This window comes from Syngnathus typhle, linkage group LG6, assembly GCF_033458585.1.
Source record: "Syngnathus typhle isolate RoL2023-S1 ecotype Sweden linkage group LG6, RoL_Styp_1.0, whole genome shotgun sequence".
In the NCBI taxonomy this organism is placed as follows: Eukaryota; Metazoa; Chordata; class Actinopteri; order Syngnathiformes; family Syngnathidae; genus Syngnathus; species Syngnathus typhle.
The window spans coordinates 7,188,340-7,214,983 of NC_083743.1; the positions used below are offsets into that span (position 1 = coordinate 7,188,340).

At 38.8% G+C, this 26,644-nt stretch overlaps 1 protein-coding gene across 1 annotated transcript; it reads right to left on the reverse strand.

Moving 5' to 3' along the window:
- Positions 1–635: 635 nt before the first annotated feature.
- Positions 636–26,644, reverse strand: LOC133156173 (D(2)-like dopamine receptor). Its single transcript, XM_061281984.1, has 8 exons — positions 26,303–26,644; positions 10,806–11,116; positions 8,601–8,710; positions 4,990–5,126; positions 3,913–4,121; positions 3,088–3,171; positions 1,732–2,113; positions 636–1,603 (listed from the first exon to the last, which is right to left on the reverse strand). Exons 1-8 carry the CDS (start codon positions 26,370–26,372, stop codon positions 1,407–1,409), a joined length of 1,500 nt encoding a protein of 499 aa, XP_061137968.1. The 5' UTR covers positions 26,373–26,644; the 3' UTR covers positions 636–1,406.

Genomic DNA, 26,644 nt, shown 5'->3' on the forward strand with positions numbered 1-26,644 from the left:
CTAGATGGGCTTTTGTGATTGGCCAGAGACCAATTCAGGGGATAGGCACTATAGAAAAATGGATTTATGACGATCACCTCCATTTTGGGCATCCAAAACACAGCCGATAGCAGACATGGCACCTTTCTCTGTAATTGACAAAATGAAAATGAATTACATGACCATGACTCATAACATCCCAAACATCTGTGAAGAGAAAAGTGTTTTCAACATTTCATTTCAACATAGGAACTGCATGTGAAAAAAGATTACCTCTCCTGCTATTTATTTAGGGGTTGTTTCATACTTTTTACTCCTATGCGCCGTTCCTGTCCATCTAACCACTCTAAAACCTAAATGTCAATAAATAGCTTTATATGAGGAACCATAGCAGTTGATGTACCTAATAAAGTGAATGACTTGGTGCGTTACTCCAGCGTTTGTCGTCGCGGCACTTTAAAGGTGACATATCAAATTCCTTCAGCATTTAAGAAGTGAGGAAAGGAAATTCGACTCCGAATTAGCTTTTTTAGTCATTAGTCGAGGAGATGAGACCTCAGCACTTTCTTTCGGGAAACGGCCTCAATAAAAACAGTGCTGGGAATGGAATCAGTCCAATTTGGGGGGGTGTAACTATATCCACAAATGAAATACTGTTGATCAAATGGCACTTGACAGTGTCTCACTGTTTATTGGACATCTTTTTGTCTTTTTCAATTGAACAGATACATTTCATGGGAAGCCGAGTAGAGAAACAGTGTAGCATGCATCACATTTCCGTCGCAGGCATATATAATATAAACACAATAAATGTGTTAGGAAAACATATTTACAACAAATGATAATAATGATAATAAATGAAATATGACATTCCAATTTATAAAATTGCAATCGTGTGGTTATTGGCATAGCCACGATATACAGCAAGAACTATAAAGAGTCTTTTGCCATGAACACACATTCCAAATAGGTTTTCAGAATATAGAGCTCACATATTTGATTGAACACTGAAAATGAACACTGATTTTATACATATATGTATATATATATTTTTTAGAAACGAGAAATACACACAATAAATAGCAATTTTGTGTGTGCAGTGAATACAGTACACGGGGACAAGCACAATGTTTTTCGTTTTTTTTGGAGAACAAGGTACATTTGTCTTTGCCAAACAAGCCGTTGTTACAGACATTTCTTGTTTTACATTCAGAGTTTCGGAGAGAGAGAGAAAAAAAAACACACTCCTTAAATGAGTCCAACGGAAAAAAAAAAATCTCTTCATCAGTCACTTAGCTCCCTGACTTTGAAAATGAAATTTCCGTTACCTCTTGCGGTCCTTTCCAAGATGAGGTATTTGCCCAGCCACATATTTGTGTTCATCCTTCAGCGTAAAAAAAAAAGAAGAAAAAAAGCTTCGCCGCGTTTCAGCAGTGCAAAATTTTTATGAACGCCTTTCGGAACTCGACGTTGAAAGTAGTGTAGATGATGGGATTCACAGCGCTATTAACGTAGCCCAACCATGTGAAGGCATTGTACATCTCGGCGGGAACTTTGCATTTTGTGCAATGGGTGTTCAAGATGTGAGTTATGAAAAATGGCAGCCAGCATATGATGAATACACCTGAGAAGAGAGGAGAACCTTTTCAATGATTGGAGGAAATTGGCTTCCCATGAGAGGAGATTTAAATTTTCATTTCATTTTGGGTGCTTTCGTTTTTACCGACAACAGTAATTTCTGAGAAAACTCACCGAGGACAATGGCTAACATCTGCGTGGCCTTCTTCTCCTTCTGCTGGGAGATCTTCCTCTTACTCATGCTTTTCAACGATGTTTGCGTCTTGCCGTTTGGTAACGTCTGCGTCTGGAAGACTTTGGCCACCATTTGTGTGGGATCTCCCAAGGCCTCCTTGCTGGGGTCTCCGTTCTTCTCCGCTTTCTGGCTTTCCTCCGGAGGCGTCGGGGGTGAGGAAGTTGGGCTTGCGTTGGCCTTGGCTGGCATCAGCCGCTGGTGACTCGTGGCCGGAGTGTCTCCCAGGGCGCATTGCGGCTTCTGTTTATGGCTGCTGCTTCCGCTGTTGAGCTCGTCCAGTTCTAAATCGTCACCCTTGTTGGTGACGTCTTTAATAAATATCTGAGAAGTGTCAAAAGGTAGCAGAAAATTAGAGATAGCTTATTAAAAGCTCATCCAAGCGTTAATGTCTTCAGGACCTAATAAAAGTACTTTTAATGGATCATAAATCTTCTTGTCTTTAGCATAGCAATGGAAGAAAATCCCCATCTCAAGATAATATAAAGACAAAAGCAGTGGGCCTAAAATTGATCCCTGCGGAAAGACAATGCAGCTGTTCCACTGCTTCTGAATGTGGATAAAGAGTTTTTTATTGCTAGTCGTAAAATATGGAATGACTTCCTGGTGAACAGTAGCCAGAAATAATCATCACTGTCCATTCTGAAACCACGCCCTAAAATAAATTTGTATCAGCTGGCATTCAATACAGAATGGGACTCAGCTCTTATTTTTTTTATCTATTTTTTCATTTTATTTTTAATTTAATTTAATTTAATTTAATTTGAAAACATCTTGCTTTATTGTTTCTTTGTGTTACTTTCTTGCGATGTTTTTTTAAACTACATATTTCAAATATATAATCTATAACTATATACACCTACACTGTAGGTCCTACAGTATATTTAATGTTTGTCCATGTGATCACTGTGATTGGCTGGTGACCAATCCAGGACGTCGATTGAAGGTCATATATGCACATCTCTGAGTCGGACGTGCTGACTAATATCTTAGATTCTCCAAAGTTAAACTCCCAAATTTAATTACAGAGCTTATTTTTTGGTCAGTTGGCGTCCCGGTAGCATTTAACAAATTGACAGTGGCAACTGACCTTTGTACGGGAAGTGCCGTGCATATGGTCCATTAATTCAAAACACAATAAATCCGTTCTACACAATTGACTAAGCAATTATTATGTCATTTAACATCGTGAATGGGATGTCACATCTCAAGGTGACATCTTGCTAAATCTCTCCCGGGGTCCATCACATTCACTTTCCGTCACACTCAAGAAGAAAGAGAGCAAAATGACAACGCACCACCTTCTTCTTGTTGGCGGGGAAACTCCCGTTTGACTTGACAATCATCGTGCACAACCTCACATCTTCCGGGTGAGTGCACTCCTGCAATTCCCACCCCCCCCAAAAAAAAGTGTCAAGTAAGCAGCAGGTACAATGTCAGCTCGCGAGTGACAAAAACGGGGAGCTGTCATCGCGCAGATACACCATGCTGGAAGGTCAAAGCGGAATACATGAGCGTTGGCACGGCGAGACAGCTCAGCGAGGATGTGATCTGCCGCTGAAAGTCAGCCCATTAACTTGACAGCATCATAAAGTATACGTCGAGGTTATTTCCTCACAAACAAGTGCAGCCAGTAGCTGCATTGAAATGCGATTTTCTTACTCAACAATGATTATTTCCTCATCATAATGATTATCTGCTCATTTGTCAAGATGCTACCATGAAATGATTTCACAGCCCATTGAATTATATCGTAATGTACCGTAAAAAAAACAAAAACTTGTGTCATTATACAAACACGCATACACACCAGACATGTTTTCTGCCGCAGTGTGTGAGTCAACAAATGTCAACAATTTATATTTGTGGGTTGTTCCAAGTTAAATTTCAGCCCAACCAAAATGGGATGTTTTTTTCTTTTTTTTTTTTTTTTTTTTACAGTGCACCATTTAAAGATATACTAAACTCGGGATGGAGAAGATCCTGCCTTAAATGTGCTGTAACCAAGACAAAAATCAATATTCATGCAACACAATCCACGTCCATTCAAAGCATGATGTATAATAAAGCTAAAAATCATTAGAGATTTTTTTGATTTCTTCTGGAATGTTTTCAAAGCTTACCTTGAGTGACGTGGCCACATCAGGAACGGCGGCCGGACCCAAACGTTGCTTAGGTTTGGTGTTGACCCGCTTCCTTCGCTTCCTCAGCACCACGTAGATTTGCACGTAAACCAGCAAGGTGATGATGAAAGGAACATAGAAGGACACGATGGAGGAGTACACCACAAAGACGGGGTTGGCGATCACGCACAGCGACGCTTCCCGAGTGGCTGCGAGGAGAAAGGAGAACAATCAAAACTGCCCATAGGAAAAAATAAATAAAGGGATTTGTGTTTAGCCCCTTTTTTTATGACTGGTGTGGAATTTGATCTCCTATCCAAAAGTCATCTTACGTGCGTAACATGCTGTTCCTTGAAATTGCATTCTTGGCAACAACTGAGGGTTTGTCTTGGAAATTCATCAGAAAATGTCACCTGGCCTCACCTGGGGGTTATTTACACAATTCCTTTTATTAGGCCCCATTCTCCATTGCTTGGAACATGACAATACTTTTTATTCTCACCAGCTTGAGGACTCAAACAAGGTGAGACATGGAACACCTTTTTGAATCAAATGTAGCATTTTAAAACCCTCCACCAAGCTGCTTGTTCTCACTCTGGTCTTTGTTGAAGCCATCTGGGCTAAGGACAATTTGGAAGATTCAATGATTCCTGCTCGAAGGCTAATTCAGCACAGGGAAGTGTTCAAATAGTTTTTCATTTTTCATTACGTTGGTTTAGTTGTCGTTTTTTCCACGCACATGAGTAAATGAGTCATTGTAAGTATTGTGCAATAAAGTAAACTCAACAACTGGCAAAGTTGGAGTGGAGGTCTTATTTCAAATCTTGTCATTGGATGTATCCAGACGAACGGCGCTTTATGTCGAAGGTCAGAGCGGCGCAATTTTGTTTCCCTTCATTCCAGCTGAGTGATGTTTTCACAGGGAACAGTTTGCTCTAGCCAGCAAATAACATCTTTATCAAGTTGGGCACTTGAAGATGAACTACTCGACCGCAATGTTGATGAACAAAAAAAATTGTGACCACCTCTCGGTTTTTATTATTTGTTTTAATACAATGAGTGTAGAAAAACCCTTACCTGTATTGTTGAGCCCGAAGAGAAGAGGACAGGATACGGCGAAAGAGAGCACCCACACCACTGAGATCATGATCGTCACCCTTCTTCTGGAACTGTAGCGGGTGTTGTACAGCATAGGCATTGCAACTGCTGTGTAACTGAGAGAGGGGAGGGGAGGGGAGGGGGGGAGCAACTTTGTTTCAGGTCACAGAAACAATGACATGTAGGATCTTAAAACTGATGCTAAAAGACTCAATTAGATTGTAAATTAATGAATGAATAAAAAATAAAATTAATTATTAGTGAATTGTAATCATAAAAAATAATACATTGGATTATAAATTAACTAATAAATAAAAAATAATGAAAAATAAATACAATTTATTATTAGTTAATTGTAAAAATAAATAATTGCATTTACTAGTGCATTCAGCACTTGTGCCCTGAGGTAAGGGCACGTCCACAAAAAGTCAAGAAGTGCAGCTGGACGAGGATTGATCATCCCTGCATGACGTGGACCGAAGGTTTGGAGTGTAGAGGTGGCCCTGACTTCATTGAGCGGTGAACTTTTGTCAATTGCTACTATTATGTTGTTTGTTTGGAACAACATGGTGGCTGAAGTTCTCCCATTCTATCCCCCAACGGCAGATTAAGTCGATCGAGGGTGTCTGTGGGCATTTTCAGGCTGATTCCTCAAGAGTTTTTGATTTTTCCAGTGGTTTTACCACTACCCCCGACTTGATGACTTAAGTTGTGCAGCTTCTCCACGATGACGTATTCCTCGACCCATTTGGTTTGAGTGATGTACTGATTGACTGAAATCTTGATTTGAGTTTCGCTATGTCTCCCAGCACTGATAAGATTGTTGTGGACGAGATACGAGGAGACAACCCAGATCGGTTAATCAATATTTTTTGATTAGTCTTCTAATCAGCGTCGGGATTTTTTTTCTCTTTCCATAAGCGAGGGCGAGTGATGACAAAAACAATCTAGAGAATGTTTGATGTGAATATGTGTGGATGACTAAACCTGTGATATGATTTATGGAAGCATTATATGTGTGTGTGTTTGTGATGTGAGAAAAATGGATTGGACCGTTGCAAGGTGCAAGGAAAGCAGAGGTTCACACTCCGAATGCTGCAGGGAACTCTCATACGTTCACCTAGATGTATTCGTCGACCTTGTCAGCGGAGCGGAGATAATCGTCAGGAAAGTATGGCTTCCTAGGGTGTCTTGTACATTGATATTTTTGGCCAAATGTAATTTTGTTGAAGGTCTCCTGGAATGAATGTCGATTTTGAACGTCGGTTAGGGAAGGTGTAAAGACAAAATAGATCAGTGTGTGCACTAAAGTCGTACATATTTTTTATATCTGCATTTACTTTTCCAGTTTACTGTTTTTATACATATGTTATTTATTTATTATATGCAGCTGATTTTTTTTTCAAGTGCTCTCTAGATAAAGTTGATCCGATTTGAGTACACAGTCTCCAAGAACATCTGACCTTTCAGGTAAATTAATGTTCATTGACTTTATTGTTAAAAAAAAACACTTTGTTTACATTCTGTGTTTAGGATTGGGGAGACAGATGTGCAATTAATGTTAAAAAAGTCAAGGTCATTTGGATTTTTATGCAGAGGGGCCTTCAGATACGTTTTGGTATTTGTTTTGAGTAACTCAAACTATCCCAAATCATCTTTCCCAATTGAAATGGATGGAAACGCCAGTTATCCGTTCCAGCTGCAAGATCTTTTGTAATGTTACCAGTCATCTGAGACACAGACATTTTTTCTTAAGTGGTTTTCAGTGCTGTGCTTTAAAAGTGGATTTTTATTTTTGGGCTAACCCTTCGGGAAAAACAATATTCTAACAAAATAATCAACCTACATTCAACTTGGCTTTTGTAAGGTTCCGAAATATTATTATTCATGTATGCATGTAGCTGCAGCGTGAGCATACGAAACAAAATTAGAAGCTGTGAGGTGAACCCTTTCCAATTTACTCCACTTTGATAAGCAAGAGATGTATGCAAAAGGGAGCACAAGAAGCAAACTATCCTTTCATGTAGGAAAGAAATTGCCGCCTCCAGTTCACGACACATTTCATCCAAGAGTCTCGTAAAATAACTATCCTTTAGGTAAACACTTGGATGTTCTCAACCAAGAGGATGTTAGTCCTGAAAGCCATCACAGTCATCCCCTCGAGAATCAGCAAGTAAACACCCAGCGTATACGAATCTTATAAATAACATCTAAATGCAAATTGTGGTGTCATTTACCTTTGGCTTCTATACAGACATTCATTTCAAATACAAATGATGATGCATTAGGGGATTATATGTGATGATGTGATTTTCTCCAGAAAAAAATAAAAAGAGACATGTACATGTATTCTATTCCAGTTCTATATAATGAGAGGTGTGAGCAAGTGTTTTATTCTGTGCAGCCAAGCAGAACTTCATGTAAAATTGAACATGACACTATTCCGCCTCTATTTGTGTGTATATGCATACATATGTACATATATGCATATATATGCGTGTATATGCATATGTGTATGTGTATAGGTATAAGAATATGTATATATACATAAGTATATGTGTATGTATATTATAAGTATGTTTGTGTATATAAATTGTATATGTATAGGTATATCTACATATATGTATGTAAGTATTTGCATATGGGTCATTTTATACGTATATGTATAAGTATATGTCCATAAGTAAATGTATATTATAAGTATGTGTATGTGAATTGTATACCATGTACACACAATATGTACATATAAGTATATCTATATGTATATGTATCAGTATATGTATTCATTTCCAGAAAGATGCTATATAAATCGGATGTATTATTATTATTATTATTATCATGATAATTATTGTTGTTATTATTATTATTATATGTTCATATAAGTATAGGTAAGTGTATGTGAATTGTATATGAAAAGTATATGCACGTATATCTATAAGTATATGTACATATATGTATATATGCATATGTCCAGATTACAAATTCGTTTACGTAATGTATTTATACTCGCCCTTCTAAACAAATAACTAGTTGTTCTTCTGACCACAGCATTGCTTGTGGTTGTCTCCTGATTTTCAACAGTATCTAATTAACTCACGGCTTCGCGTCCCCTTGAGAATAGTTAACAAGTGAAAACATAATTCCACTTGCAGTCATAAAGTAGAAAAGATGCGGTCGGGTGCACGCCTTTCCCAAACTGCGTCTCAAAACCTCTGACGAGACTCATTTCAGTATTTCATATCCTGTCTTATTAATTGGTTCCTGCTGGTTGCACGTACTCTTGTTAATAAACGTCTGCACTTTGACATACAATTCACATGTTCAGACTGGAATTATCGACCCAGATACAAATAGATTTTTGCAAACGCTTCATAATCTTAATTCAATCTCTATACAAACACAAACAGACTTCTATGAATGGAGTATTTGCATGAGCGTATCGCATTTTATCAAGATTCTTCGAAGCATATTTATGCGTCATATTATATATAAAATTATGTTATTCATTAAGTGAAACATTTCCTTGAGAAAAAAAAATCAATGTAAAGGTGCCAGGAATGAAAAAGCAATGTGAGCATCGGCTGACTCACCGATCAATGCTGATGGCGCACAGATTGAGGATGCTGGCGGTACACATCATCACGTCAAGAGTGACAAAGATGTCACAGTGGATCTTGCTAAAGCGCCACTCCCCGACCACCTGCAAGAGGAAGAATACCGACAAGTGTCGGCTTCATGCAACCATCAACAAAAGGAAGCCGAGGCACTTAGGAAAAAATTGCTTGTCTGAATAACTCACTCTTTTGGGATTTATCCAACACGCCCAAGTGAGCAAGTCCAATTCATTGCTTGTTACTGATTTTTTTTTCTTGAATCCCCTTTACTTATTCAACTGTACCGTATTTTCCGGACTATAAAAAGCAACTTTTTTGCACATGTATTTTTCATGATTTTTATTATTACGTATGATTTGTATACCCATATTAAACATTAAAACATCTGCGGCTATAGTCCAGTATGTCTTATAAATGTACAAAAAAGGAATTCCCTCTAATTTTAGCTGGAGCGTCTTATATTCAGGTGCGGCTTATAGTCCAGAAATCAATTTACAATTGATGTTTACAGTTTATCAGAAAACACGTCCAGTTCTGATAAATTCTGCTCCTACCCAAAAAAAAGAATACAACTCCAATCTCTTCGCCGTTTACCTTCATTCAGTGCTTGTCGCCCTCCTGCTGCTTTCAATCAAAAAAAGCGTGCATTTCTAAGCTAGTTAGTCCAAGCACCCCATTATGAACGTAACATTATCAACACCGCCCAGATAGGCCACCCCGTCTCGCCTGACACAAGCCCACCTGCCACTTCGCACGGCTCTGAAAATGGGATGAGACGTATGCATCAGGGGGTCGATTAATCTTTGTCCCTGAGGCCTTGTCGTCCAAAAATTAAGCGTCAAACGTTTCACCAACAGCGACCTGACAAAGATTAGACGTTCTAATGAGCCGCCTTTGAACCTTTCCTCCTCTTTTACATTTTTCAACCTTTAGAACCTGACTAGTGTCTTGATAGATCACTTTTACTCTCTCTCACTGCTTCATGGCAAACTTTGCGGGGTCACCGGCTTTAATTTAGAACATAAAGTCGGAACTGGCAGGACAAGACTTTGCGGCAACTGCTCGCTTTGTCTCTTTTTGACAGTGATGCCCAAAGAAAAGTGGGTTTGTCGGCGGGGCCGCAGCTGCTTTCGTTTCCGCACGCTCAATCTTCAGCCAAAAGGGGATTTTTGCTTTTGCAAGGTTTTGCCATTCAAATAGTGTCAGCATTCTGGGTTTAATATGCAAAGGCGTTACGATGAGAAATTGAAAAAATGGAGGCTGGGGAGCTAACAGCAGAAGTGGAGGGAGCAATTTCCAATGCCAGTTAAAATCAAACTGAAAGGAAAATAAAGATGTACATTCCTAATAAAATGAAACATTGAAAACATTTTACTAGCCTCTAAAAAAAAACGTCTCATGGGATTTATTTATTCTCCGTGTTATACTTGACATTCACTCACAGGAAATTAGTTTTGCTTTACGGTCCATGCATTATGATTATCCATCCCAAAATCCTGATATCACAAAACCATTTTCCAAAGTATAGGGACAGAAAAAGTATGCATAGCTGCCATCATGACATCATATATATGTAATCAAAAGTATGACCTTTGCTTATTTATTTTAAATTAGAAATGTCAAGCTCAACCCCAGCCTCTGCTCTCCATTCTGGGTTGCACTGATGACTCACAGCTGCGTCGCCATTATGTTACAATATGAAATGATGATGGGTTGCAAAATTAGAAATATTATACATATCGTGTGAACTGTGAGTGGCGTGATATTCTGATGCTATGGTCTGAAGTAGCTGCTGTTTACATTACAAAATATATATAAAATGCATATAAAAATATATCTAAATTATAAATATCACCATATAAAATGCTGTGCTATTTTTCTGTATTATAAATATGTATACAATAAAGATTCTTTTTTGGTTGGCTGGAATCCACTGGTGCAGCTAGAGGGGGGGCCATGGGGGCACTGCCTCCCCTGATCCTTGGACTCCGCGGGTGACAGGCCAGATAATTGACTCTAGGCTATTTTAGCAGTTTACTGAGAATTTCTTTCAATATTACTTTTTGTCCCCCCGAAGGAAACAGTGATTCTCCATCAGCGTTTTCTGAAGAATTCTCAGGGTTTGTGACCCTCTGACTTATCCGTGAAGTCAGCTGTGTCTGAGTTTTTACATATGAATACCTCCAAGTAGACGACCCAGGGCATAACTAGCGTAGCCACCAGAAGATCAGCGACCGCCAGGCTGACGATCAAATAGTTGGTGGTTGTCTGCAGGGCTTTCTCCCGCGACACCGCCATGCACACCAGCACGTTGCCGAATACGATGACAAAGATGAGCAGCGTGAGCAGCATGGCGTAGTAGTTGTAGGCGTGCTTCTGCTCTTGAGCAGTCTCGTTGAAGCCCCATGTTGCATTGTCATAGAAACTGTCGTTGTAGGCATAGTGGGTAAAGACATCCATTAGCTGTGAGTGATGCAGGCCAGCAACCGGCCCTGAAAACACATTAAAAAAAACAAAACAAAAAAGGTTAGGTAATGGATTTATGAGAAGAAAAAAATATATATGTTCAATCGTTGCTCATTGGGCTAGCAACAACAATGGATAAAAATATAGGCTACATGAGTTGTCATGGCAACCAAAGCCAGTACTTTACATTCATTGGAAACAATTAATGTCTGAGAAATCTTGAATCATTCAGTGGGAGAAGGCAGTGACAGCCTAGAGGTTTCTGCATCTGCTTCACAGATTTTGGTTCATTGAATGTAATATAACAATTGAATAGCACAAATGATTGCTAGCACCAACTACCCCCCTCCCCATCCCTTCCAGCGCGGGACACAAACAGTGTAAAGATATCCCAAAGGAAGCAGCAAAAGCACAGGAGATGTTCAGACAGCGAGACAAAGAACCGAAGCTTGCACGCTTTTTGACTTCTCGTGTCGTTTGCTACTGACAAATGATGACTGCAGATGCGATTTTTGTGCACCATCATGCCCGAGGCCTGGAATTACTCATGGTGCGACTTTATCAACCATGTTATGCAAGCTTTGGAAATGAGGAAAAATATTTCTATATTTTGAGTATTTCTCCCTGCTGCTGCTAAATTCCAAGTTTAGCAACTGTTAGCAGTTTCAATTAGAAACATGTTAATAATTTGATATATCTGAATTATCTTTTTTTTTTCCAGGTCCATCTTGCTTACACTTTAGACTCATCACGAAAGGAGGAAAAATTAATTAATTCAATTCAAATTCACTCATGCATTTTTTTATTTTTTTTTACACTTGTTGCCAACAATACACAATTTGTGATAGTGAATGAACACAAATTTGTTACAGTTCTAAAAAAAGCAGATATATAAAACAAAATTGCTCTTTTACTTTTATACTTATCACTATACCGACATATTTTAGAAAAGGGCCAAAGGTTTTTGAACACCAACTGTTGAATTTGCAATCCTTCATAAACACCACATTTTGGTGTCATTCTCACGTCATAAAAATATTAGGATGCCTGAAGGATCAACAATAGAAGCCCGCTGCGGTTGGGGAGGATATCGCAAAAGCCTGAGGCAGGATGGTGTGGAAAAAAACGTATAATGCTCTGCGCAAAAACACACACAAAAAAGTTAACACCTCCGCGGGTCAAGGCCGAAATGTATAAAACACATCCACGCAGCAAAGGCAACAAAAGGCAAACACAGTGAAACACAATAAGACGCTATTGACTGAAATTTCACGAATGGCTACTTGGCGACATTCTACTGGCAGCCTTCCTTGTATGAAATCAATGAGGACTGAATAGACACCATATAGAAAACGGACTTCATTTAAGCCACACAATAAAGTCAGAGAAAATGGAACTCGGGAGAAGTTCCAAGAAAGTGTCACGAGTGGCGCTCCATCAGTTGGACATGCTTCACTTGAATGACTTTGTACAGTGGTGAGCAAGTGCTGCTGTTTCGGGACGTTTTCCTTCTAACAAAAAAATAAATAAATAAATAAAATAAAATGAAATAAAATTAAATGAAATAAAATGAAATAAAATGGAATAAAATGAAATAAAATGAAATAAAATTAAACAATTAAATAAATAAATAAGAAATTGAGATTGACATCATTGATGCTCTTTTGGAGTTTCTTACACAATCGGTTATCTAAATTGCTTGCCCATTTTTCAGGTGTGCAGTATTATATTCAGGACCCATAAAATTCCGTGAGAGCCGTAGTTCTTGTTGGCTGGTAGGTGATCAAATAAATTCAGTGCAATAACAAAATACAATTTTTTTCAATATATTCCTATCATTTTCTGCTTGTTTTTACATTCTTTGCCATTGTAAGTGGCCAAGCTTATAAAATCCATAGTACATTAAATCCTCATTTTCCCCACTGTAACCTTTTTTTAAATGGCTCACTACACAGCAATTGATACGATGCAGCACAAACTATAACCTCAATAATAAAGAGAGTACTTACGGAAATCTATAAATACATGTGTGGCTAATGTTGCGGTCACAATGTGTATCCTTCGCCATGTCTGGGATTGCAAATGCAGGAAAGGGTAGATAATCGCATCAGCCCCCTCACACGCTATAATGTTAATAAGACTACATAATGAAGCAAACGTCCACGTTTTGCAATAGTGTGCAAGTGTGAGTGTGTGCGTGTGTGTGCATGAGAGCATGTGTGACTGCATTTTTCTAAACCCGGAATCAGCCTATTTAATAAGAGAAAATGCCAGAGGAGGCTGCCTCGGTGCATCAAGAGATGGCATAATTTCTGCAGAGAAACAAAGAAAAGAAAGACTAAGTGAGTGAGTGAAGCAAGAATGATGTGCTCCGGGGGACCAGTTTGTAGATGTAGCCTGCAGATGCCCTGTGCTGTCCATTCTTATTTATTTTGCTGCTCCGCATATGTGTGAAACCGCTGGCCGCATAGCTGCTGTTTTTCCCTCTCGTTCATTTGAATGCTTTTGCTAACCAAAAAATCAGCACCTACCAACGGCATGTCAAAAATCCTTAATTAGGTATAATGCATGTAGTCTTCACGTTAACTACAAAAGGTCATTCACATTTGGGGTGACATTTGACGATGAACCCAAAATGCTCTTCAATCTTTATAAGTGAACTTTGACCTTCTCTAAACTATGCAAAGTATCTTTTGCTCAACCTGCTGATGACAAATAACCCTGTAGGTTCAACAGGGAGAGAATTCATTAACAGAAATGAACAGTTCCAAAGCATAATAATATTAAATATATAAAAGTTGTTTTTTTTCCCTACAGAAATAAATTGAAAGTTATGATTTCAGTGCAGTCTGAGAGTTAGGAACAAGGTTGAAAAAACCCCTCCTCCTCCTTGCCATGTGGCTTTTTAATTCCACAGTGGGAGGGAAACTAATATCGCATTCCCTTTGCAGAGATTTCTTTTTTTTTTTGCAGCCCACAGCAGCGTTACCATTACTACATATTTTCTGTTGCTGTCAAACATCTGCTCCACACATGAGTGAAGTTTTTGGCGATCATGCATAAATGAGCTGGTTTGCTAAATTAACTCGAAATGAGATAAACACCAAAGAGGGAGGGGTGAGCACTGTGATGGGCTAATGCATGAAAAGGGGCGGGTCTTAGGGTGGAAAATGCTTATTAGTGGAATTCTATCACCTCAAATTTTTGTCATCACTGTGATAATGAGTTATATGGTGAGACTGAAAAGAAATCAGTTCCTTTTTTAGCTTGTTTTTTTCAAATTTGATTTGTCTGCTCCTGTCTTGCCCTGCCTTTCAAACAGCTCGACAGTGAGAAGTACCTACAAGACGCATTCCTCCATTGTTATTTGTCTCATTAGCACCTTTCCACTTTCTTGCGCAACCATTTTGAAGTCAGAAAAACCACGCCGTCGCCCAATACGGCCAATATCGACATTAAGCATATCAAAAAGTTGATCCCTTCTGAGATGGCGAGCAAACACCCAATTAGGCTTTGCCAAAACACAACTGTGATATAAAATCTGCAGTGAGCAAAGAGAGATTTTATTTTAATTTGTCTCCTTAAGCAATCTATTAATTCAGTTTGGTAGGCGATTAAGCCAGCGGCTCGAGTTACCTACAGAATATTAAATCAGCTCTGCATGAAGCCACAATGCAGCACACTTGGAAGGAGGCAAGAAAATTAATGAGAGTAGTTAGTTAACAATAATTTGTTGTTACTGTTATTTATTTTCTCAATCAATGATTAAGCACTGGTTTTTGTGCATAAATAAATTGTGCATTAAACTACTCTAAGCAACGCAGCATATCATTTTACCGTCGATATCTTGACAGCTTCGAACCTCCTACACCCTCGACTGCAATCTGGCACATTTAATGTGTTTCTATTCATTTGATCCAACTATTAGAGAGCCATCCCACGCAGTACTGTTGTTGTCACCCGTGTGACCTACAAAGCAATTACAAGTCACATGACAGAGCGATTTAGTCTGTCAATCAGTCCAGGACCTTTTTGCAGCCTCCGTCTCTTCAGATGCGGAGGCTCCGCCCGCATGTCGAATTACCATTCAAAGGTGACACGATTGCATTGATGGGAAAAAGCGATGAAAGCATTTCAACATTTGTTTCGGTGTTGGCCTGAATACACACGCACCGCAACAAAACAATCAATTTGCCTTCTTGCAAACATTTCATCAAGTAGTCCTGTGCTATGGGAAGGGTTAGTGATTCTTTGCTAGTGTTTAGAAAGAGGCGCTAGGAGGCAGCCTGAGAGTGTAATCACCACTTGGCAAACACACTGACAATGGATGTTTAACTTTTTTTTTTTTTTTTTTGCCGCAGTATCACAAACACGATTAGGCATGAGGCTCACATGAATACACAATGACGTATCTACTCTAATCCACCGCTGACTACTGCCAATTGTGTTGACTGAAAATGGCCAGCGCAAACGTCAATCGCTGAAATCCGTTTTGGCAACCCATCAACGTTTTCTGTCAAATTTGGATCGTTTCTCGTCTCTTGTGATCGCCGGACAAAATGTCCTCGGGATTTTGGCTATTCTGAGCGGGCACAACAGCCAATAAAATCATTCCATTTCCCTCTTTGAAGATGTCTGCTTGATTTTGATATTGATTAGCAGGCTGATTTGAATCTCTTTACAGTTGTAATGAGGCATTTCCTGCTTTGACAGCACAACAAGAGAATACTTTCACATTTTGTTGTCACTTTGAAAGCTGTCACATGCAAAAAAAAAAAAAAAGTCAGCCTCCTGACATAAATCAATGAATATCTCACATCGATGCAATCTCTGAGAAAAAATGACTACTGCTTGGAATGGACTAAACCCGAAACTATCTTCAAACATATTCAAAATCACAGTCGTTAAAGTGCCAAATGAAAACAAATATTTAAAAACAGACAAAAACGTAGATGAATAATACATTGGCTCATCATTGTCACATAAAATCAATTTCTGTGCTGCTGTTTTGGTTAGCAACATCGTTAAAGTTGGTTTAGCAATGTATGTATGAACTTACAAGCAGACCCCCCTTCAAAAGGAGATGAGGAGTATTTGACAATGATCCTGTTAAGTCTGTCTCCCGAGTTTCTTTTGTGACTCTTCCACGATGCGAGCAGAAAGGTTGCAACCCTGGATAGAAGCCAGCGGGGCTGCGTTTTGCGTGCCAGCTTTTATCCTCTCGACTCCCCGAGTGCCCCAGTGTTGTGTGAAGTGCAGATGAGGAAGCCAGTCAATAAACTAGCATAGGAAAGCTTTCGCCGGTGAACCTTCACGATAACATAAGGTGGCCACGATATAATTGAGTGTAAAGCAGCCTGCAGCAATTCTGGTTGAAAAAAAAACCAAAAAACATTGAAATACTAAAAATTGTATGAATGATTAAAGTTGACAAAAACACATAGAAGACAAAGGATGACTTGAATCGCAACTCAACTCAATCGCACAGATTTTTATTCATAGGAATATGATTGTTTTCTACCATTACAAACCCATTTGAGAAAACAACAAAGTCAACAAACAGAAAAAGAATCACCCCTCTTTGTATATCAACACAATTGAGATGTCGTTTAAATGCAAATTCTCGCACTCAAAAATATTGCCACTGAGAGGAACAACAACAACAATAATAATTCTATACAACTATCAGTCAATCGAATTGACACAAATAAGAATCCGGTAACAGTGGGGAATAATTCAAGCTTAGGAAATAAACAGTATAAAATTTGAAAAGTACAAGTAGGGAAGATTTCAAATCAAAGGGGAAACCATAGCAGGCAATTATTTTACAATAAATACATTCTACGGCTAATTAGCTGCTGTATAAAAGAGACTTATGAGTTACAAATTGGACTTCGTATAAGATGCTCCTTTTATGTTCTGTCTACAGCAGCACGATGTAATAGTGCTTGTTTATTCTTCATTGCAAAAGGTAAATAAATGATGATGACTGTAGAAAGAGGAAGAGAATATTAGGTTTTTGTTTTGGCTCCAACAGCTCAAGGGAAAAAATGGCAATTAGATAGCTTGATATCTTGATTGTCTTGAGATTGCAGCAATGAAAGAGCAGAAACTATAATTAGCCATCAGAAAGAAAATATCACTTCTCCCAAGATATTATAATAAATTTCAGTTTTGACTGATACTGTTTGCAAATGGCTGGTGTCCAGAGTGCTTTGCCCCCCACCCCACCCCCCACACACACACCTCTTGCTCAAAGTCAATTGCGATAATCACCGGATCATCCGTGTCCCTAATGAGTTTAATTAAGACAGAAAAAGCACGGCCCTACTCATGTGTCTGTATATTCAGATTGCTTTTTTAAATAAGTGGAGACAGATTAGGGCCTCGCCCAGCATCTTGGTAATATCAAGTTACTATCATGACAAAAGCAATACATTTAGGCACCTCATACTCATACATCATAATGCACAGAATTTAACTTCAGAATTCCTTTAGATTGATGAATTAATTAATTTGTATCATGCTATAACAGTGTCTCCTCATTCACCTTCCGATGACCTACCAATGACGCAGCAACAAGGGAGGGGGGGGGGGGGTTTAGTCTGTGCCACTCGGCGACAGTGTGGACAGTTAGTAGTGCCTTGCGATTAACTGGCGACTAACATGCTCGCCTTTCCCTCACAGTCATCCGAGACAGCCGCCAGCTCCCAGCGACCCTGAGCAGGATAAGCGATATAGAAAATGGATGGATGCACGCTTTAAAGCAACCCTCCCTCCGGCAAATCCAATCTCTCACAAATAGACCTTAAAGCGTCCATTCTGTTACACCCTCCACCGACCTCAATTCCAAAAGTGGAAATTGACGGGATGGATCTGTTGAAAGAGGCGAAAGCTACACTTGTCGGCTCTTATGCTTATTAATAACGAGCTGCTTAAAAGCACGACACCAAATAACTGTGCTAAACTTTTAATGCAATAACTGTGGGCTGAAAATTAAAAAAACAAATGATTTTGCATTCTAAACACGCCTTATAAAGTGCTGTAAATTACGTTTTGTCGGATTTGAAAACAGTAGTTAGCATCACACTGAGCGATGTGGAAAAATGGATCAATTTCATTACATTGTGCCAAGAGGCAATTCAGATTCGGCCTTTGACTGATCGTCAAAAAAAGATACACAACCGCATTATTATACAGTACAAATGGAACTCAGTGCAGCGAGCTCAAAGTGCAGCGAGCTCATTCGATTTGCAAGTTAAACAAAATCTCGACCGGGTCAAGTAACCTCGGCATTATGAGCGAAATCCTTACACCCACTTTTTTTACCCACAATGCTCGGTCTCGCATCTGAGCGGGCGTACTTATTCCCCGGTGACCCCGGCTGATCTATGAAAGCGGGAAGCATTATCTAACTCGACCGCACTTACAGCGACTGGGCTTTCATTTCTCCGGCCTTACGATAAGCACATGAAAGGATGTTTGTCGTGTTCACAATAACTACTTTTTGTTGTTTCATCAGATAAAAGTGGAGAGAATTTCACTTTCCAAAAGGTAATAGAAACTGGATGTGACCTTTTGACAGCGAGCGAAGAATGAAGAAGCGACTGTAATCGTTCTTTTTGACATTGAAGTGCAAACTGTTAAAAGTTTTTCCGAAAGTCGATCAGGCGGGTGGGGTGATTATTTCACAGCAAAACAAAACTAGTTACTTTGAATAATTCATGTATCCTGATTCTAGACAGCTCATGACAATTTGATAATTATAGCTGACATAAAAAAGGATGATTAAGAATTTGGTCAGTTAAATGGAATTGGTTGTTCTTGTTTTGAAGAGAGTGATGACAAACGTCCAAACAAATATTTGCTATCACTATTTTACCAATCATATTTTTGACAGCTCTTGTACGTGATCTTATAACTGTGAAGTTTGAACCCATCTAAATATATGATTGGCTATCACATATACACAAAAAATTATGGCTAACTAGCTTAGAAATCAAAGGCCAATAAATTGTTTGTTCAACTATTTTTCAATTTGATTTATAAGGGGGGGTCGTAAGAATTTTTTTTTTTGCAAGATCTCATCTCAGTGTTGTTAAAAGTCAAGAAGATTTGCAAGAAAAATGACCCACATCCTCACACGGACCACATAAAATGTTATTGTGGGCCGGATTTGGCTCCCGGACCTTATGTTTGACACCAATGTATTAGCTAGTACCTAATGTTGTGGCCTGTGAGTGTAATCTATTGGGATGCATCCTAGTTATGTGCACAATAGAGGACTTGAGTTTATTGCTACATCAACGGATAGCTTACCCTCTGCTACAATAACACAATAATGGTGTCATAATTCAAAATGAGCTGCTCTGCCACAAAATCTCATTGAAAGAAACAACCTTTAATTGCAATGCATTCATTGCCTGAATTGCTAGTTATTTCGCTGTGGAAAAGAAAACACCTTTACGTTCCTATTCCAAAAGGCATCGTTTTTTATTAAGCTCCTCTGCCTCTATTCTTTTAAATTAAATTTGACATTTATTTCGTTTTCTGCATTATAAGACTATTTTGTGCAGTTTTGCCCCGTGTTTAAAATGTATTTATGCAAACCTGAAGCTTTTTATTCTAATCTTTTAATCAGTCATGGTTATTTATTTCTAGCAGCAGTTTTTTCAGAGTAAATGTTTTTTTGCTAAACTGTGTAGGCAATAAGTTAATAGGCTTATAGTTCTAAGAGTTGAGGATTGATTTTGGTCAAACTCTAAAGCTCCATCAACATAAAATGTGCTCCTGAGTTCTAGCGACAGCAAAACCACTGACTGATACCGGTTTGTCAATACCATCAACATGTTGATTTCGCTTTGCTATAATTAGATAATTAGTTTTGTCGCCTAGTCAAAAGTCAACAATGCTGGAAAAAGTCAATGACTATTTTGTAAAATCTTTTTTTTTTTCATTGAAAACCTCTCTTTTGTCGTCATATGAGGAAAAAGTCACAATTACCTCGCTATGTTTCACAGGCTGGCTGTGGAGGTGGACACTGCGATGACATTAACTGGCGCTCAAAATAAACCCGCGCATTCAAGTTTGAGCAATTACTGTGTCACTATCCTGGCGTTGCAATTATACACCCTCTTCTCTGTGCTTTTGTCATTACCGAACATTTCTGTGTCAAATTTCAAAACGTGCATTGACTTTCCTAAGGATTTTCACATCAAGCAATTGATTTGAAATCACAGGGAGAGGATATAAACGTTTTTGAAAAATTGGTAATAGATGACCTTTTTTAGCGGTTTCACTATAAAATGCATATAAAGTGGATTTATAGAAAAGCTCTCGAAATTCCCAAAGGCCAATGCAGAAAAACACATTAGCATTATGCTAAAAATCAACCTGTCATTGGAAAGAAAGGACATGCTATTTTAAAAATATATATATTTTTGAAATGGCTGGAGCCACTCTGTCCAATATTTGACTGACATATGCAATAACCTATGATGACAGAAACGCCACTCAATAAAAATATTTCACAGCTGGCAGGGGACCGACTGTTCTCTACAGTAGGTAGTGAGTGTCACAAAGTGATGAAAGCCAATGAAACACTGGAGATATTCCTGGATGTTTCATGAGAACACACATTTATTAAAAAAAAAAAAAAAAAAATCAACGAGGACCGTAGGTTAAGTTTGAGGTGCATTGCTGGATTCCAGAGGTCACCAGAGGGTAAAAATGAGAGAGAACCTCCATCAGTCTCATTAGGTTGCAGGAAAGCTCCAACCTAACAACCGATCTTGTCTCATGTGAGGCTACGTCTCACGCACGAGCATGTTTTTCCATTCCACACACACACAGGTGCACACACAAAAGAAAAGCTGCACACTGTCGTGACTGTAGGTAAATCTCACGTAGCATTATTTGCATCTAGTTATGTTCTTTATCAACCCATTTTTTTTTCTGCAATTTGAGGTAATTTAAAAAAATAATCATTGCGACTGTATTGAAAGGGGATTCGAATTTGCATATGAATTTTATTTTATATACTCATTTTTTTCATTTTGTTTATGCTAATGTCTTGTGCATCCACATGAATTTGTAATTCAATGAATTCAAATGCTAAATCATGGCGCATGGAGTTTTCCCTCAAACCATGAGAAAACTAATGCACACTTCAAACATGAAAATAGCTGCAAGGCTCCAGACTAATTTTTTTTAAACTAAACGCACAGTGGCCCCTAACCAAAAAATTGTGGAAATAGAGGCACAAACTGTTACTTGCAAAGTAAATATTCACATTTCCACACATTTTCATTATATTACTGATATACATTATGATTGTAGGAATTAACAAATGGAACACTGGACCTATAACTGAATGCATGTTTGCACATTCATTAATAAAAACAGTGGCTAACTCTCCTTGCCCTACAGACCGGGCGAGTCAACTCATTATTCGGTTATTTTTATGTCTGGCACAGAAGCAAAATAAAAAAGAAATGGTGACTCAACGTTGCGCCATTGTGATGACTGTAGATGAAGCAATACACTTTCAGCCTTTTTTCCCAGTCTCTCTACATCCACTTGAAAGCTTTCTGGAAGTCGCTTACAACGCGTGACGAGGTTTATTGTGAGTGAATCCAAATTAGATTACTACAGCCGTTATATCAATCCTATTTCCCCAACGTGACATTCCAGCTAATCCATCCCCTCATTTACGTCCTTCTTGCACTAATTAGAATCATCTAATTCCATGTGGATGATGCCAATTAGAAAAACGACGATGTTTACGACAAGCCATAGCAAAATGGTATTCAAACGTGAATGTTTTACAGTTTCTTTCATGCGGAATCAATTTTCCTGCCAAGCCAATTTCTCTACTTATATTTATGCTTTTCCTGAAAGCGTAAATGAGAAGACAGTTTCTTGGTAAAAGAATGTCATTTCAAGTTATGCAGTTTAAGTTTTTCATGCATTTCTTCAATTGCTGTCATTTTGCCTAGGCTGCCACAGGAGGAAAATTGCTGCTCAAAAAAACACATTTTACTAGCATACTACGAAGCAACACTTGACACGTTGAACAGTGAAAAGTTAGTTTGCTCAATAACATAAATAGAACCATGAGAACGGTAGATGATGCTTGGCTCTTGGACACAATGTCTGTCACAATGGGTTGCAAGTGGTTTCAAGAAGTACACAAAAGTAATCGGGACAAAGTGACTGCAAATACAGTAAGGAAGCCGGCTTTTTTCGCGTCGACGCAATAAAGATGGCGTAGACCAGCTTGATCGCCTTTTGGCGCCAAGTTAGCTCGTTGGGCTTGACCAAATCTATCAAACGCAAGTTCATCAAAATTAAATCAGGTGTTACAAAATTAATCTACTTTTTTCAATCATTGGTAACCCAGATTTATGTTTCGCTGAAAGCTGTCATTAGCCAGAACTACAGTAGCCCATAAACAAAAGAAAAAAAAAACTACAAAAGACATAAAATGTCAAGGGGGCCGCAGAATATCATCATATGGTCCGCAAATGGCCCCCAGCCCACATGTTTGATAACACTGATAAAAGAATTTATTTAGTTTTGTTGTTTATTATTTTTTGTTATTTTTATTGATTGTGTTAAAACCTTGGTAATGATACTACCAACCTACAGGACAGAAAAGGAACAACATGACAGCATCTCGTTTGTTTTTAAATCAAATGCCTCAAATGTCGATTTGTATTGGAGTATTTGTATTCGCACAAAAAAAAAAACCCACACATCTCTTTCCACATTTTGCAAGCTAGTATGTTTGTTGACGCTCAAATACTTTGATACGGTCTCCTCAGTCACCGACTGGTAAGGAAGCGCTAGGAGCTCGCTATCTTGCTTAAGGGCACGTTCGAGATCATACCCACAACCTTTGTGTTTTCAGGAAATTGCTCTACCACCTGAACCATGCTGCACAGATCTTCCATTTGAAAGGAAAGGCAATCAGTAGCTAAGACTCCTGTGCTCACCAAACGACTCACATCCTCTCGAGTAAAATGTCAAAGAAGCCTTCAGTAAAAATGTCGTTTAGTACCATGCAAGCAGTATTCGACCTTTGCCCCAAGGACTTGGAAAATGATCATTGAAGTGAGGCGTGCCGACCGGCGTAGCCCAGCAGCTTGACCCATCACCTTACTTGATCTTTTTCTTTTTTTCTTTCCAAATGTGACCTTTTGACTTACAGTACGTTGTCAGCGGAACCAAGTGATTCACTCAGCGCTTGTGAGCCAGCTGAGAAATCAATCTTGCCCGTGTGTCAGGTTTCATGTGCTGCAATCAGCCTGCCTGATTTAACAATCTGGACTCCTCAAGCGGACTGCGTTTTTATTTCCGTTTGCACACCTTCCTGAGGAAAAGTAGGCTAACTTTCCTCATTTTAATCTTACATTTATCAAAGCTCTATATACTTCTTATATTCAGAATGTGAGTCGCATTAAACACACGGACACCCATAAATACTCTCCGATGATTAATCCCATCTCTTTAAAAACTGGAATGACCTTGCACGTTTAAGCTAGTTTGCATTCCGGAACGCCTCCAATGGACTGTAATGGACCATAATGGTAATCCCTGGCTTTAAAAATACATAAATGGACTTTTTATGGTTGACGGTACTAATGGGGAAAGTGCTGCGAAATCAACGAGACGAATCTAAATCCATAATGGAAATCCACTGACGAGCATTGTAAACACTGTATTGCAAGGCATTGATTTGCGATTGTAAATATTGAACTTACCTAACAATATAAGGGCTTGCAAATAAAGCAAAATATGTTCCTAATAATTTGACACCATGACTATCGATATGTACAAAAAGCCATGTGAAGATGAGGTGTCGCCAGCAATTGGATGTTTTTATTTTTATTTTAGTCAGACCTTCCTCAATATAAAAGAAGGAAGGTGTTAGTTAACTTCAAATGTTTTTGGACAATGTGAGGCATATGGGCATCTTATCATGTGACAATGTAGGCGCACAAAACGTGTGTGTGGGCAATTCTAACGAGTGCTAAAAATAATGAAGATTCTGTGAAAAACAACACGAAATGAAGCAAAACACTTCCCATGCACACCCAAAAATTACTCATATGAATCATGTGCAGCACAGACTCAACTTTATCAGAATTGTTTCGGTGGGGTGGGGTGGCGGGGGGGTTTACACGTTCTGTTATTTCGAGGTCAGTCCTAGTAGTATTTCTGTATTCCATCCCTGTGTCCTGATGATACTGATAGAAGCACACGCAAAGGTCAGAGAAGCTCCTGTCCCTTTGCCTTTTTGGGGGTCATCCTGGGCCAAATAAAATCTTTTTTTTGTGTGCACCAGGCTCACACTGATACCACATGATGTGTAGTTACAAATACGACGATATTTTGACATTGGTGATGTACAGTATACTTGTGATACTGCATGACAAAGTAGTACAGGGATATGCAAAAGAGCTGTCAATGTGATAGAAGTGTGAGGTGAAAGCGGGACTCCATCAGGGATCACCTCTAAGCCCCCTTCATCTGAGGTTAGCCTGGAATGCTTTTGGACTACAATGTTTGCAGATGACATTGCGAGCTGGGAGTAGGTGAGGGAACATTTAGAAAGGTGAGAAAAGTGAAGGCTATAGGATGAAGGATACGTGGTACATGACGATGCAAACTTATGGACACATCCGTCGGTACACCTATTGTGGACCTGCTAATAGATCAATGCTTATGTGATTAAACATGATCAGTGACATATTCATGTTCTGTTGAAGACACATGGTCTCCCAAGAGAGCAGTTTGTTCAATTCAAATGTCACTATTGACTGACCAGCTGCAGAAAGTGATTTGACTTTCAAGCCCCTCCCCAAGCCATTGTGGTACGCCTGAGCTTTTAATCACTGAAAAACAGAATGATGTTACACAACCCTCGTGTAAATAAATATGAAAAAAAATCACATGAAGTTGGCTTCCTGTTATCAATTGCTGATTAGAATCAAATGCAGCTGGAGCGGACATGCCTTTCAGACAGACCCTTCTCAGAACCCCTCCAGGAGATTTGATTCACTGGAGCTATTTCTGTCAAATCATCTGCATGGCTTGATAAGTGCTCAGGAAAAACAAAAAAAAAGCTGAATCAGTTGTGAGGATCCATATGGGCCAATACTAAAGACTCCAACTGGGAAGCAAATTTACAGGACATCCTTTTTTCATATACAGCACGCCGCTATTACATTGGCTTTATTTTCTTGCTGCTGGATGCACTTGCACTAAGTGCTTCACCTTATCTTACAAGCATAATTTTTTAATGACAGTTTCAATTTGAGAGCCAGAACAGCTGCTCACAAAAGATATATATTTTCAAAAAAATTTGTTCACATTGCAGTTTTTGCTCTTTCCGCTTCCCTATTACAGTCTCAGAATAGAATAAACCTGATCTGGTCTGGAAGTCTGAAGGTCAACATCACCCATCTGATTAAAAATGTGACTCTATTTTTCTCTTTAAAAAAAAGGTTAAACTCAACAATGCCCTCACTGTTGACATCGTTTTCAGCAGCATCACATGCAATTAATTCTCACACACTGCCCACACGACAAACGCACATTGACTTTCTGCAAGGCCGCAAACACATGTCAACCTTATTAGTGAGCACATACAAAGCCGATACAGTAGGAAAGGGGTCGGCAACCTATGGACAGTGGGTCATAAATGGCCAGCTTATGCAAATGTTATGGTCCTATACATCCTGCATTTCTAAAAACAAAGACTATATATTTATATATATACACAACATTCAAATCATTCAACCCACAAGCTCCTTAAAAGTCACTTTTTCAGACAACACAACACTGCCCTGATGTGTTCAATTAAGGATGTGAGCAATTTAGCAGAAGTGGTCAGTATCATGATATAGGCAAGAAAAATGATGTCCGCAAATTAGGGATGGATGATATTTTTCATATGGTAGTATGTGTGCCATGTATTTTGACCATGAGAAGAAAATGCTTCTCACCACAGCTCTCACACAGCAGTGGAGCCATTTACTCATATTTGGATATTTATTAAAACCACGTAATGATGAATGCACCTTTAACAGTTAATTAATATCGTCATTAAATGACTCAATCTAAGCATCCTAACCTGACCAAAAAGCTCCAATTAGGCGATATATGCAGGGATGGCATGATTGAAAGGCAATGTTTGTAAATCTTACCTTCACGCCATAAGTTTGAGCGGATCTGTGTCGCTGCTTGTGTTCTGTTGCCTTCGTTTAAATCCAGCATTGGCAATTAACTCCCCACTTTATTCGCCTTCATTTGCTTTGCACGTTGTCGAGCGCTCTCAGGAGCGAGTGGTTGCAGGAGGCATCGGGCACGTTTGGAATAAAAAATAATAAAAAGAAAACACTTAAGAAAAAAAAATTAATGACTAAGAGCCACAGTAATGCTTTGAAACATCAACCGTGAGCAGGTTGATGATTAAAAATGCATTTCCAGGAATACTTTCGGTGAGAGGCAGAGCGCATCCAAGGGGCAGCTTTTACGCACGGAGTTAC

What these genes read in the sequence shown, in the direction of transcription:
- LOC133156173 (XM_061281984.1), bottom strand. Translation starts at nt 26,372, where the DNA reads ATGCTGGATTTAAACGAAGGCAACAGAACACAAGCAGCGACACAGATC. An exon ending in CTCAAACTTATGGCGTGAAG is followed by an intron (nt 11,117 to 26,302) that starts GTAAGATTTACA and finishes ATGTGTTTTCAG; the next exon opens with GGCCGGTTGCTGGCCTGCAT. An exon ending in CCGCCAACAAGAAGAAGGTG is followed by an intron (nt 2,114 to 3,087) that starts GTGCGTTGTCAT and finishes GACACTTCTCAG; the next exon opens with ATATTTATTAAAGACGTCAC.